At 37.8% G+C, this 14,008-nt stretch overlaps 2 protein-coding genes across 2 annotated transcripts; both read left to right on the top strand.

Annotated features, from left to right (window-relative positions):
* Positions 1-2,135: 2,135 nt before the first annotated feature.
* Positions 2,136-7,199, top strand: LOC104928011 (SUZ domain-containing protein 1). The gene is made up of 4 exons (XM_010742216.3): positions 2,136-2,703; positions 4,233-4,282; positions 4,376-4,651; positions 4,742-7,199. The coding sequence occupies exons 1-4, from the start codon at positions 2,653-2,655 to the stop codon at positions 4,851-4,853; spliced, it is 489 nt and encodes a 162-aa protein (XP_010740518.2). The 5' UTR covers positions 2,136-2,652; the 3' UTR covers positions 4,854-7,199.
* A 1,431-nt stretch (positions 7,200-8,630) lies between these two features.
* necap2 (NECAP endocytosis associated 2) lies at positions 8,631-12,887 on the top strand. Its single transcript, XM_019272710.2, has 8 exons — positions 8,631-8,900; positions 9,831-9,931; positions 10,875-10,979; positions 11,104-11,185; positions 11,326-11,434; positions 11,527-11,671; positions 11,756-11,840; positions 11,980-12,887. The coding sequence occupies exons 1-8, from the start codon at positions 8,806-8,808 to the stop codon at positions 12,023-12,025; spliced, it is 768 nt and encodes a 255-aa protein (XP_019128255.1). The 5' UTR covers positions 8,631-8,805; the 3' UTR covers positions 12,026-12,887.
* Positions 12,888-14,008: the final 1,121 nt, after the last annotated feature.

The following is a 14,008-nucleotide window of genomic DNA, read 5'->3' as shown; positions in this document are numbered from 1 at the left end:
AAACACCCCCACACCACCACACCTCCTCCTCCATGCTTCAAGATGGGAACCACACATGCAGATACCATCCATTCACCTTCACAATGACGAGGAACCAATATTCTCAAGTTTTACTCATCTCATTATTTTACTAAATATTAGACCAGATTGCCACTGGATGTTATTACATCCATCCATTATCTGTAACCTCTTATCCTTATCAAGGTTACAGTGGGGCTGGAGCCTATCCCAGCTGACTTTGGGCGAGGGACGGGGTACACTCTGGACGGAAGTCAACAGCTTATCACAGGGCACATGTAAATGAAGGCTTTTATTAATTTAAGATTGACACATTAACATTGACACCTTTGTATCAAAAAAGTAAGCAAGACCATTTCCTTGGACACTGGGTGATGGCTCCTCCACCTGTTACTTCATCTGCTCTTAATCTAATTGGACTGCTGTCTGAAACATGACTGCTGATATTGTACCAAGAGGATACTTGTGCAAAACTTCTATACACTTGTCTCTTTTTAGTGTAGTATGTCATATTAAATACTCTATATACTATACATACTTGTATTGTACATGTATACATATGATTATATTCCTAGAGTAGTATGTCTCAATATCTGTATACACCTGTGACTTTACACAATCCCTTTTCTCATATTTATATAGTGAAATATTTTATTTATATCATTACTACTTTATATTTTATGTCTGGTGCTGCTGTTATTGCAGTTAATGCTCTTAATGATGACTTGAGCTGTTTTTCCTATAACCAATAAAAGAACTGGACTGAAACTACTTCATCGGGACAAAATAAAAAAGATGCAGGGAGAAGCCCCGTCACATCAAATCTCTGAAGCCTACCTGTTTTGAAAATGACCAGACTGACCTAGAAAAGATGGAAAAAGGAGCAGCGGTTTTAAACCTGCAGATGAAATGAGGCCGACACTATCTTTACACAAAGAATGACTTTTGTGTTAAATCTGTAGTTTTATGTGGCTGTGTTTCTGTGTGTTTGAGATTGTTCATTTTACAAAAGGATTTTTCACAGTAGATATGTTTCTTCTAATAGTAGAAAAAGCACTGTTTACTAATAATCTACTCTAATGTCTTAGTAAGCTATATAAATGACAATAAATCAGCATTCACAATATAAAGACCCTGAAACTGAAGCAATTTATTTTACACCTGTGTCTTTCCTACTGTTACTACATGTCAAAATATCCCTAACCCTCCTTGAAAATGGTCTATTTAATTCTGCAAAATGTAAATATATTGTTTGTGATCACAGTGATCATTCTGATGTGGAAGAGTCTCTTCAGGACTCAGGTCTCTCCTTCAGGATTTGGTTTACAAGAGAAGGAGGAAAACGATAACAAAAACTTGGTCTGCGATGCAACACAAGAAAATAAAAAATGTAAGCTGACCTTTGGTGCTGAGTATTTAATCTATAAATGCAGATAACTAAACAGGTGACGAGTTGTACAGAAAGCAGTTATACAAACTTGTGTGACAGTTCATAGTTGTTGAGAATAGGAAACTTGTAAAAACCTGCCAAACAAACTGAATCAAACACTAATCAGAAGCCATTTTATTTGTTGTGGACACAAAGTGCAGAAACTAAATATGATGCGTTCACGTCGCTACTGTTCATTTCCACATTCAACTCTAGTTTGTTAGTTACAACAACTAAAAAAAAAAAAAAACTTGACATTTTGCTAATTTCTTCCAAACAAACAGGCGATACTCGAAATAAAACATAATCACAGTCATATCCTTGCTTATAATATCCCTCAGCAATCACTTGAACTAAATCAGCTTAAAATTAAAACCTGTTTATGGCATTTCACACCAAAAATGTGATCTTTTATATCGATTTATCATCATATTTCACCAATATTTTGTCAGAAATCGTTGATATTTTTTACTTTATAAGCATTTTCACCACGATTTTATGTGTTAGTAACATTTGCTTGCATCGCAAAGGAACTTGAACGCAGCACGGTTACCCTCAAACGGTGCTAACGGCTTCATCCAAACTGTCGCTGCCTTGATAATAATAATAATAAAACGACTAAAATACGACGACAGTGTGGTGGAGTAATGTGTGTCTTAGGGAAAAAAAACATAAATGATCTGTGTTTATAAACATTTAAGTGATTTATTTATTATTTTCTTAAATCATAAAGCACCTGTCAGTTAGGTGTCTGGAAACTTGGGAGCTAGCACGCGGAGGCTAACGTTAATGTAACGTCTTTGTTTTAACGGTTAAACTTGAGCGGCACTACTTTAATATTAAAACCGTAGCTTACTTTTTTTTTAATACCTCAATATTAATGTGTACAGTCTGAGTTTGTGAGAGGTGTGTTTATTTAACTGAGGTGGACGTGACGCCAAATTTAAAGTAGCAGGCAGCCCGGGAGAGGAGGGGTTGCCCTCAGTTTGAGCTAGCAGGCTAACACGCGGCCGAGCAACGGTTGGATCGTTGTAATAACTCCAACCGTCGTTTTAATCACAAACACCCGTCAGATTAAACTCTCCCCGGGGGGGACTGTGTGAGCGCTGCCCGCTGCCCAGGCCCTCTGCGCGGATGGAGGAGTAGTTAAAGCAGCGGTGGTGGTGGAGCCGAAGACCAAAACAGCCAGGCGTTTGTGTTAAAACATGGAGGATGAAGAGGTTGCAGAGAGCTGGGAAGAGGCGGCGGACAGCGGGGTGAGAAACACTCAAACTAAAAGCGTGTAACTGTGATTTCAGGTCAGCCAGCATGGATGTGTGTGTGTGTGTCGCTTGAATACATAAACAGCAACAACAACACAAATTTATGTCGGGTTGTTTTCTCTGCCTTGCTTTCCCGAGTTGAGTCTTTTGCAGGCCTCGCTGTCCCACAACGACACGGGACGGAGCCTGGCTGCATGTCAGTCTTATTGGCACCACCAGATGATTTAAAGATAAATAATAAAAAACTGAGTTATAAACCCACAAAAGAAAAAGTTTAATTTTTTAAACACAAAGTCGACTTTTTTTCTCTCCCCTTCATTGTTTAGACCCGCCCAGTGCGGAAATGACACGCTGCACTGAGCTGAATTATTATAATATCTTAACATCAAAGTGTTTTTGTTCATAAAATATTAAAGTATAATCAAATATTTTTTTTCTAACGTGTATATTGGAGGATTGGAGCGGTCTGATTTGATTGTGGCAAACTGTGTAAAATGATCTGTTAGTAGTCAAAATGTTTTTGTAATCTAACCCCTGAAATCAAATTTTATATCCGCTACAATGTCACACATTTAAAGTGCCTGCAAACACATGTCCACTGACACCATTATGACAGTACATAACCTTATTATTAAATAGATAGATACATATACTTTATTTATCCCAAGCTGGGAAATTACAGTGCAGCAGCTTATATATAGTATAGTTTGTTCTTTATATTTTTATTCCTATGTTGTCTATTGTCACTGTGTGTAATGCTGCTGCTGCTGTAATTTCCCAGCTTGGAATAAATAAAGTATATCTATCTATTATGGATACTATTAAGCATATGGATTATATTTAAAGTTTGACTTGTGGCATTTTTTTAATCCTCTAATCCTGATTATGAGCAACCTGAACAACTTACCATGTCGTCTTTCTATTGACTGAGTTTTAACTTAAGTCTGAAAATATACATAATGAATCACATTTATTTAACCGCTGCCCTCTTCCTTGTTAAGATAGAAACCCCCCAAACCATAAAAGCCGTAGCTGTACGCATAAGTCGATATGACCTGTCCCTGTGCTCCCATGTTTTGTTTTTTAAATCAGTACTATTTCTGGATACTGTGTTACAGTGTTAAACTTCTCAGTCTTTTATACAATAAATACCATACTGCAAAGACAAGATAAGATAGACTTTATTGTTCCCACACTGGGGAAATTCACTTGTTGAGTCACTGAGTCTTTCCTCCTGGTGCCATAGTTGAGCAATTTCTTAACAAATGTAATGTGATTCTGCGAGGCGCGGTGCAGACAGTCTACATTGTCAATTGTTTGGTCACCTCTTGCCCAGAGATTAGACATGTCCCTTACCATGGTTAACGATTGTAATGATTAAAGTCATTATATCTTTGAAGAGCACGTGTTTTTAATTTCAGCAACCATCCAGCAGCTTAAGAAATCTGAATGTTTGTTGTACAGATCAGCAAGGCAGAGAATGAACTTTAATACACATGTAATAAATGTCTTTTTTTCCTTAGGAAATCGAGAGGAGGCTTGAGGCTAAGCTGAAAATAAATCAGGAGGCAAAGTAAGAAAAAAGAAAAGTTATCAAAAAATGTTCAATACATGGACAAAATGAACTTTTTTCCAGTAATTTTATTCCTCTCACACGTTTTTACAGACACAAGAAGTCCAATCTGGGTTCGGGTGGCTCACCTGTTCGGACTGCTATTGTAATCCAGGATGACTCCCTGCCTGCAGCACCGCCACCACAAATCAGAATTTTGAAACGTCCTTCAAATAACGGTACCGCAGGAAACGCTGCGTCCTCGTCTCGTCCCTCTCAGCAGATGAAGTCCCTGGCCCAGCGAGAGGCAGAGTATGCCGAAGCCCGAAGAAGGATTTTGGGTAGTGCTTCTTCGGATGATACGCCTCAGGACAATCCATGCCAGGACAGGTAAGAACAACAATGACACAGCAGGAAAAATGAGAGCTAGAAAAAAAACACTGTTATGTAATTTATTCTAATTTCTCCACATATCGTTAGGCCGGCCCGTATGAGCACGCAGCAACCGTCAGAACCAGTTCGTCCAAACAATCATGTGATCCGCCAGCCCACCGGTCCAGATGGCACCTCAGGCTTCCGACTCTGCAGATAAACAGGAGCTACCTGCTGCGAGGAATCAGCTGTCTCCCTGAGAGGGCATGAAGGGTGGCAGTTAAAGGGGATGTGTGTGTGTGGTATGAAGAGCAGAGTGGTGGGATGACACAAATATTTGACAGACATTAGAAATATGAAGAAGGCGTAGCATGGAAATGAACTTCTCCACCCTCTCTCTACTCTGCTTACGGGCATGGTCTTTGCCTTTCACCTTGTCTTTTCCCTAAGTGGAACGTTGCAAGGGGCTGGCAGAGATCAGCCAATGATCTGAACCCCCTTCTGTTCCACACTGTGAACAGGCTTTGGCCTCACATCCCTACACACTGTGAAACTTAGATGTACCATGAGGTGCCCTATGATTTTAGGTATGATTGGCCGGCCAAGCGCCAGGGCATCAGGTGTCTGTCTCTTCAGGGAGGATAAGGAGAGCTTGTGAATCTGTGGGAATTTCCCCAGAGATGTGCAAACGAACGAGCTGGCCTTTCCACTGATGGAGCGTGGATCATGGCTGGGTGTCCACCGGGGGAGCTGGCCTCAGTTTTGTCAGGTTCAGTGGAAATTAAGTGCTTGACAGTGCCGAGAGTTTACTGTGTTCAGCAGCTTGCTTACAAGGCGATAGAAAGTAAAACTGACCCAGCCTTTTGAGTACAAGTGCACAAAAGTGTGTTTTAATACTGTAGTTGCATAGCAGTGGCAGAGCACTTTCCACAGGCCTCTGTTTGGCACTGGTGGCTATGAAAGAAATGCCCGGTGGGCACACAGCCTGTGGCCAAAGATTATAGATCGGAAGGACGGAATGTCACAAAATCTAGGCTTGTTGGAGCAATAACAATGAATTTACTCCCTGGATTATTTTTTGCATATTGTCTAATTACCTGTGCTGTATTTTTTTTGTTTTAAAACAGTTTACATTGTTTCTTCATGTTTGTGGGTTATTTGCAGACATATATGTTTAGGTCAGGAGCTCAGTAGTGTATCAGATTAGATGATGTAGCTTGCATAGGAAACTGTATTGGTAGTGTCATTTAAATTAAATCAATTTTATCCGATTGGAAAAGGTCAGACCTATTCATGAAATGAAAGTTATTGTGCGTTAATGTTCCTGTGTGCGTTGCCTCGCTGTTTCTTATCAGAATAGAAGTTGGCGCTTCGCTTACAGCCAACTACACTCTACGACTTGCACCAGTTACAGTATATTGACTGATTGTGCTATTAAAATGACGGTTTACAGTCGCTTTAGAAATAACTATTTAATGCCCAGTGTGGAGGATGACTATTGCTTTATTTTGGGGACAAAATTTGTGGTGGAAACTACAAAAATGATCTAAAAAAATATCAGAAATCTGATTTTAATCAGCAGAATAAGCCAAATTCCACCACCTGGTTTTGATGAAAGTCTCCCAGTGGTGTTTTTTTTTTTGTTTTTTTTTTAAATGCATAAAATGATTTTACACCATTGCTTGCTTGTTTGCCACTGATTTGAACATAAATCAATAATCTCATCAAACAGTGATTCATTACCAGTACTGAGAGTTACTGACAGGTCCACAGTAAATGAACCTGCAGCAAATTTTGAACCATTTGACGTGTATGCCTTAAAACGACAAATGATTCCTGGCTAAAGACATTTTCCAGTGAGTAGTGATTGTTAATCTTGTGCTTTTTTTTAATGCACTTACGGTGAATTGCTTCATAAACCACTGCTTATAGCTGCAATTGGTGAGCGTTTTAGATAAATACAAAACCATGCTAAGTAAGAGTGCAATAATGCTCCATGATTTGTCCGAATAATTTCTATTGTCAGTAAAACCATCGATTGGAAATATCAAGAACCATCATGACTAACAGTAAATTGAATAACTTGTTTCTACTACAACAAACTTCTCGAGATGGCTAAAACGGCTGTATTAATACTTGTACTTACTTATTCAAACCTCACCAGCTGCAGAAATGTCTGGAATATGAATTTACCTTTTTGTTGTTGTTTGATGACAGCAGTATAAGTTATCCGGTGCAGCTCTAACACCTTTAATATTTTTGTTTTATGAAAAATATACACTGTTCAGAGGGGATAATTCGTAAGATTGTAAATTGGATTTGGACCTACATGCCCACGATACGCTGTTTCCAGGGATCAGGTTAAATTTTTGAAATGAGATGCATTTCGAATCATTTAAAACTGATGATTAAAAGCAAATATCCATCCTGTACCTACAGTATGTGATCTCATTTGTTTTAGTCATTCACAGCCACCTGTCTAGTTTTGATGTCGGTGTTATTTTGAAACTTGAAAAACACAAAATGACATTTGAATACCCTTTAATAAACACACTTCCAAAAGAGACTTGGTGTATGTTTGTTTTTGAGCAAACCGTTGAATGTAGTAGAAGTATGTAGTGTGGAAGTATGTTATTTATATAAATTGGATAGGAATAGACTGCCGATGATTGAAATGAAATCATAAGATAAAGAAAAACATAAACATTATAAATTTAAAGTCCCAAAAAAACATTTTAGTTAGCAGTGTGGGATCAATAAGGTCTATTCTATGGATTTTGAAAGTGAGGCTGAGACAACTTTAATTGTAGTTTTATTATTATAATACGAGCCTTGCATATTACTGGAGATGGAAATGTCTCTGCCTCAGATAATGTGATTTTATGATAACAACTGTTCCCATCACAAAGAACTGTGAACTCCTGCATTCACACGTTGCACATCACATGTGATATTAATAAAACTCTGTAGGGATAGTGAGCCAGCAAGCACAATGCCTGGGTTGAAACTGGAGCAGCTAAATGGATTTCAGCCATTAATATTGCATTACTTACACCTGGGTTTTTTCCTACTGTGATACGTCAAAATGTCCCTGACAGCAGCGATATATAAACACTGTCTCACATCATAAACCCACATCTGATTTACTTATTTTGGTGATTAGATATCTTACTGAGTTAACGTGGACAGACTTTATGACTGACACCTCCCTGACTCTCCTGTTAACTTAGTTTCACCTCTCATGGTCAAATACAGTATTTTATCTTTCTCATTATTAGCACACAGAGACCTATGGAGGGCTGAAACTGCTGAAAAACAAACAAACAAATAATTAACTCAACAAATACATAATTATTTAGCTATTATTTATTTATGTATTACCATTAACATGAAATGTAAAAAATAAAAAATAATATCAACATACATAATACCAATTTACATTGTGTAGAAAATATTTGGCGAGTATAACCAAATTATTTATGTTATATTCTAGTTTTCTGTCCTCCATTATGACACCAAATCTCACATTATTAGTAATAAGTCAGGGGTGGCACATCTATATTATTATAGGTTAACCAATTTTTGGGGGTGGCACATCTATATTATTATAGGTTAACCAATTTTTGAAGTCTTTCCAAAAACAAATCAGATAGATTGCACGAGAACATCAAATGTTCAAGTGTTTCTACTTCTGTTTTACAAAATGCACATTAAATTAAATTCAAGTCTTAAAAAATTCACCTCAAGTATAAATGTCATTTATTGTTTTGAAGTGTAGCTCTTTCGCTTTAGGAAAACTAAGAAATTTACATCTAATTCTCTTGGTATTCAATGTGGAGTATTCCTTTAACATGTTTTCTTTTGAGGGAGAAAGGGAAAAAAATCTTTGGTGAGAGCAGATCTCAAAAATGTGTTGTTACACTTTTTCTCTAATAAAGGTTGGTTATTTAGGGGCAGGGTGGGTAGTTCAGGTGTGTATATTACCTGTCAGTCTGTCTCTGTGCGTCTCCGGTGCCGTGGATCATCCCGTCCAGAGCGGGCGCTGTGCGATCCGAGCACCGCGGCTCTTTGTCGGATGGATGTCGTCGCGGTGGTTCAGCTCCAGCTCCGGCCTCCCGTGGTGTCCATTGAAAGTCGGAAGTTGAGTTTAATAGTTAGTGAAACTTGACAAAATGGCAGAAGACAACAGCTATGAGTCAATGCTGTGTGTAAAGCCCGAGGTCCATGTTTATCGGATCCCGCCGCGGGCCTCGAACCGCGGATATCGGTAAGCTGAGCGGACCGGGGCAGCGACGTTAACAACACTTTGACGGAAACACATCCATTATCGGACAAAGTGTCGTTAGTGTGGCTGTTTGTCACTTTTATCTGCCTCCCTGCTGAAGTCAGTCGACGGGTTTCAGTCCACACAGACAGTTAAACTGTTAAATATTTATATTAATATGCACAAACTAACTGACAGACGTGCAAAATGAGTTTATATGCAAACACAGATAACGTTATTTCATTTATATCTGCCTGTGTATCTGCTTACAGAAATATGACACCATCATCCAGACTAATGTCAATAATAAGCGTGTGTGTGCTCACACTTTGTTTGTTATAAAAAAAGAAAATATGTATATGTGTGAATATGAAGAGAAACGGTGACATTGCTGATAAGCTTAAAGTTTAAAATGGCTGGACTACCTTTGTCCGATAATGGATGCAGAGGGTCAGAGTGTATCTCTGCCCTGCCGGTAAATAAATTGTCTTTATATATAAACTGTGTGTTAATTCTCCACATTAAAATAGAAAAATTAAAACTTTAACTCAAGGTCCACTTACCTATTTTATTCTGGAGCATTCAGACTGTATCTCCACTGAGATGTCATGAATTTATTTAAAATATTTCATGTGAAATATAAATGATTAAATGTGTTTTATTTTGTCCGCTGCAGAGTGAAGATTTAATTCTCTATTTTAATACTAATAAGGGAGATTTTTGATGACTTTAAATCTTTAAATGATCCACAGGTGTTATATTGTAATCATATTTTTTAATTAATCCACCAACAAAAGGAGACAACACTGTCCTTCACGTGACATGTTTTTCTTCTGTTGGCAGGACTGTAGCCTTCCTGAAAGTGTTTCACTTCCTCCTGCCCCCGTGTAAAAACAAAACTCCCCCTGAATGATGACTTTGTGTTTTTTGTAGCGCTGCTGACTGGAAGCTGGATGAACCAGCGTGGAGCGGTAGGATGAAAATCACAGCTAAGGGCAAGATGGCCTACATTAAGTTAGAGGACAGAAACACAGGTAAACACACACAAAAACATCTCCCTGCAAATAAATGTGACGTCGTGTTTTGTGCATCGCTTTGTCAGAATACTTAAAAAATTACTAATTTTATGAAGACAAGTCGCTTTACAGTTAACTCTTTTACGTCTGAAAGTATGTTTAAGTCTGTTTAAAAGTCACCATTTATTTTAAACTTCACACCTGATTAGTGTAGAAAGAAATCCTCACCAATTTAGCCGTGAAACAGTGTGACACTGTCTCTTTGTCTGCTGGGTTTATAATCACGGAGCGTAGATCCTGTAGTAGTTAGTTGCCATGGTTAGCTTTGTTAGTGATCGAATGTCTGGCACAATGATGAAAAAACAAAAAACGTTTGAGACTTGAAACATACGGTCTACAGCCTCAGGGAAACTGGCTGCTGTGGTGTACTCTACTCGATTAAGGGGGAATGAAAGCAGCCGTCATATCTGTGACTGGTGTGTTTTTTTAGGTTTTTCCACCTTATATTAACAAAACAAAGACAGATAACATTAAAGCATCTTGCTGTTATGGCAATAACCTACATATTTTATCCAAGTTGTGCCTTTTTAAGTAATTCTTTATAAGTTTATTGAGTGTTTGTGTCAATAAGCGAACAGTTACGTGAGGAAACGTACAGTATTCAACAGCTTTAAGTTACAGTTGTGATGACTAAATATGTTTATTACACAGCAAATTCGTGCTCACCTCACACATAATTTGTGATTTGCTAGTTACAAACGTGTGGTTTGCTTTGAGTCCTAGTTAACTTGGTGAGTACAGCAACATTACTATCATCACAGAGAACTGTTAAGGAAATATGTATCGGTGAATATGTTATCGTTCTTTGTCCTTCCGAACCCCAACCTTTTCATGATTACCTTGAATGGAAAAAAAAAAATAACCTCCATGGCATCGTTTGGTGTACATTTGTTCTTTGTAGGAGAGTTGTTTGCCCAAGCTCCGGTCGAACAGTATCCAGGGTGTGTAGTCGAAGCAGTCACAGACTCCAGCAGGTATTTTGTGATCCGGATAGAGGATGGAAATGGTAAGACTTTTTCTACATACATGCATTTACCTGGTCTCTTTTAAAGACTGATACATCCTATAAACAATCCAGGGATAATTATCCCTTACTGTGTATATCTTACTGTCCTTTATTTTTTATAAAGGACGTCATGCTTTTATTGGTCTGGGTTTTGCCGATCGTGGAGACTCGTTTGACTTCAACGTAGCTTTACAAGATCATTTTAAGTAAGTCATCTTCTCTTCCCAAACATTTTTACTGTCTGATTGAATCATTAACCTGATGTTTTCTTATCTGCATCTTACAACTGCAACGACTCAGTATCCAGAATAATCTTAGTGACAATATCATGACTCTGTTTCTAAAGGTGGGTGAAGCAAGAAGGCGAACTCGCAAAAATGGAAGCTACTCAAAGCGCCGCACCAAAGCTGGACCTCAGCTTCAAAGAAGGACAGACTATCAAGATCAGCATCGGGGTGAGAATTTAGCTCCAACGTCACAGATTTAAATTAATTATTTTGGATTTTTATGAAGAAAAGAGTAACAAATACTGTCATGACTAACACAGAATATCAAGAAGAAGGAAGCAGGTGGTGCCAAAGCACGGCCTATGGGTGGGGGGCTGCTCCCACCTCCACCAGGTGCAAAGGCCGGAGGTTTGATGCCACCTCCGGTGGGACAGCAGACAGTCCCAGCTGTACAGACGAACACAGGTGATCACGGTGCTTTTGTGTCAAATCACAGCATTTAAAAACATTTTAACAGCTCTCTATAAATGTTGTCTTCTCCACATCCAGCCGCTCTTTTAGACTTTGGCTCCTCCGTCCCTGCAGCCCAGCCCAGCTCTGACTTGTGGGGCGATTTCACATCTGCAGGCTCCAAGTAAGTTCACAAGTAAATGTCACCTGCATTTGCATCTGTGTAGTAATCCATCTTGTCCGTCATCCATTCATATTTTTGTTTTTGCTCTCCCGTCATCGCTCTCGTCTTCCACTCCCCACCCTCCTCCTCTCCTCCACAGCTCCAGTAAAGATGCTGTCAAACCAGGATGGGTGCAGTTTAGTTGAGTCGTGAGAAAACGTTGCACACACTCAGGTTCCATACATTCCATGGACAGGACGATTGTGGCAGAAAGAAACGTAAAAAAAAAAAAAGAGAGAGAGAGAGAGGAACTGTTAGTCAAACTTGACCGGCTCATTCACTGCACCTGTTCTGTAAAGAATCTGTTCTCTTAGGCCGCTGACCAACACAACACACTCTGGAGGAACAAACAGTAACATGTACATATTTTTTTTTTTTACAATCGTATTCTCTTCATGCAGTGGGACTTTGTCTTTTATTTTTCATCGTTAATCTCAAAATCAGATTTGATTGTGTCCCTCTGTTCCTCATCTTTACAACCTCATGCTCCTGTCATACAGTTATCTCATTACACCAGCACCACTCATCTCAAAGTTTTTACATATGGGAAAGTTCAATGATTTACCTGTTGGAAGTATCCATGTTTTGTTTGGCTGTATACCAGTATGTGTGTGTTGTTTTCTCTTTCCTAGTGTTGTTGTTTTTTTTTAGGAGATCTTGCAAAGCTATATTCATATTTTGATTATTAGTTTTACATTAAACCTCTTAAGCCTTCGTGAAAAAATTTCAGATTTTTTCAAATCAAAACGTTGGGGTGGGGAAAAAAAAAAAGTCATGATTGCCATTTTGTCTGTCGTTCAAAGTGTGAACATGCTTTTGTTGGTTTGTTCATGTTTGTCTTTGTGTACGCTCTCCGTGTGTCCGTCGGGTCTCTTTTTTTTAAATGTGCCTTTTACCAAATTGAAATTTCCTTAATCTTTTTGCTAATTTGCATTGAGTATTTGATTAAGTGCCTTTCTGAAAAAGTGTATAAATGTATGTCGTCTTGTAAATAAACAGTATATTTCATTGGCTCTTGTTTTGGTTTTTAGTTCTGCAGGATGTTCTCAGACATCAGAGCACCAATTTAAAGCTTTTCATACAACAGAAAGTTGTTTATAATACACATATACGCAGATCATGGTGTCACCAGTTACCTCTCCCTCAGTGTAACCAGTTTTTACTTACTTTTACTTTTCCATGTTCTGAAAAAACCAGCAGTAATTTATTTTTTGTTTCCCATCCTAAAGGGCGTCTAAACGTAGATACATGTAGGTCAGGTTTTATCGATGTACTGAACAGCTCTTTAGTAGTAATACACGCTGTTATAGGATTTCTCTGACTGTGTAACGATTTGATGTGAAACTAATTAGATCACTGATCACCAGACCACAAGACAGACCCAGTTTACACCTCTCATGTAATTACTGTTTAAGTTTAAGTTAAAAACAGTACAATAACCATCAGGTTATTATAACTGAATAAGAGAAATAAGACACTTTTTTATTAACAAAAAAAACTGAAATGCAACTCACAGAGTAATTTTTGAAGTTGTAAACAGGAATGACTAAATCTCAGCTAAATTAATTAAGAAAATTGAGAGCACTATTTGTATGATTAACAAAAGTATAGACAAAAGTTTACAAAACTACAATTAAAGACACATCAATTTTAAAATACACCTTTTTGAATTATATCTCATATATTTTATATATTTGGTGCAATTATAGGATCCTTGAACTTTATTCAAGTCATTAGTCAGAAGTATTATTCAAGTTTTAAGTTTATTTTTTATTTAAGATAAGATCAGATAGACTTTAATGAGCCCATAGAGAAATTCACTAGTTACAGCAAGGTGGATAAGAAAATATTCATAAATAAGAAATATATAGATCAAATAAAACAGATTTAATTGAATTAAATGAATATAGTTATGTAGCAAACAGGTGTTTTGTACTAAAGTGCTTCACAAAGACAGAATTCAGATTCAGAACAAAAAAATATATAAATTATAGTATAAATTACTAACTCTGTGTATTTTGGAGATTATTCTTAATCGTGTATAAAACAGTGTTTATTAATGGATTTCATTCAAAGTGTGATGAAATGAGCTGCGTGCACAACATAACATACTGACATGAAGCAGACAT

Source organism: Larimichthys crocea, chromosome VI (assembly GCF_000972845.2).
Source record: "Larimichthys crocea isolate SSNF chromosome VI, L_crocea_2.0, whole genome shotgun sequence".
NCBI lineage: Eukaryota > Metazoa > Chordata > Actinopteri > Sciaenidae > Larimichthys > Larimichthys crocea.
The sequence above is the reverse complement of the archived record's forward strand: the minus strand, read 5'-3'. Positions and strand labels throughout refer to the sequence as shown.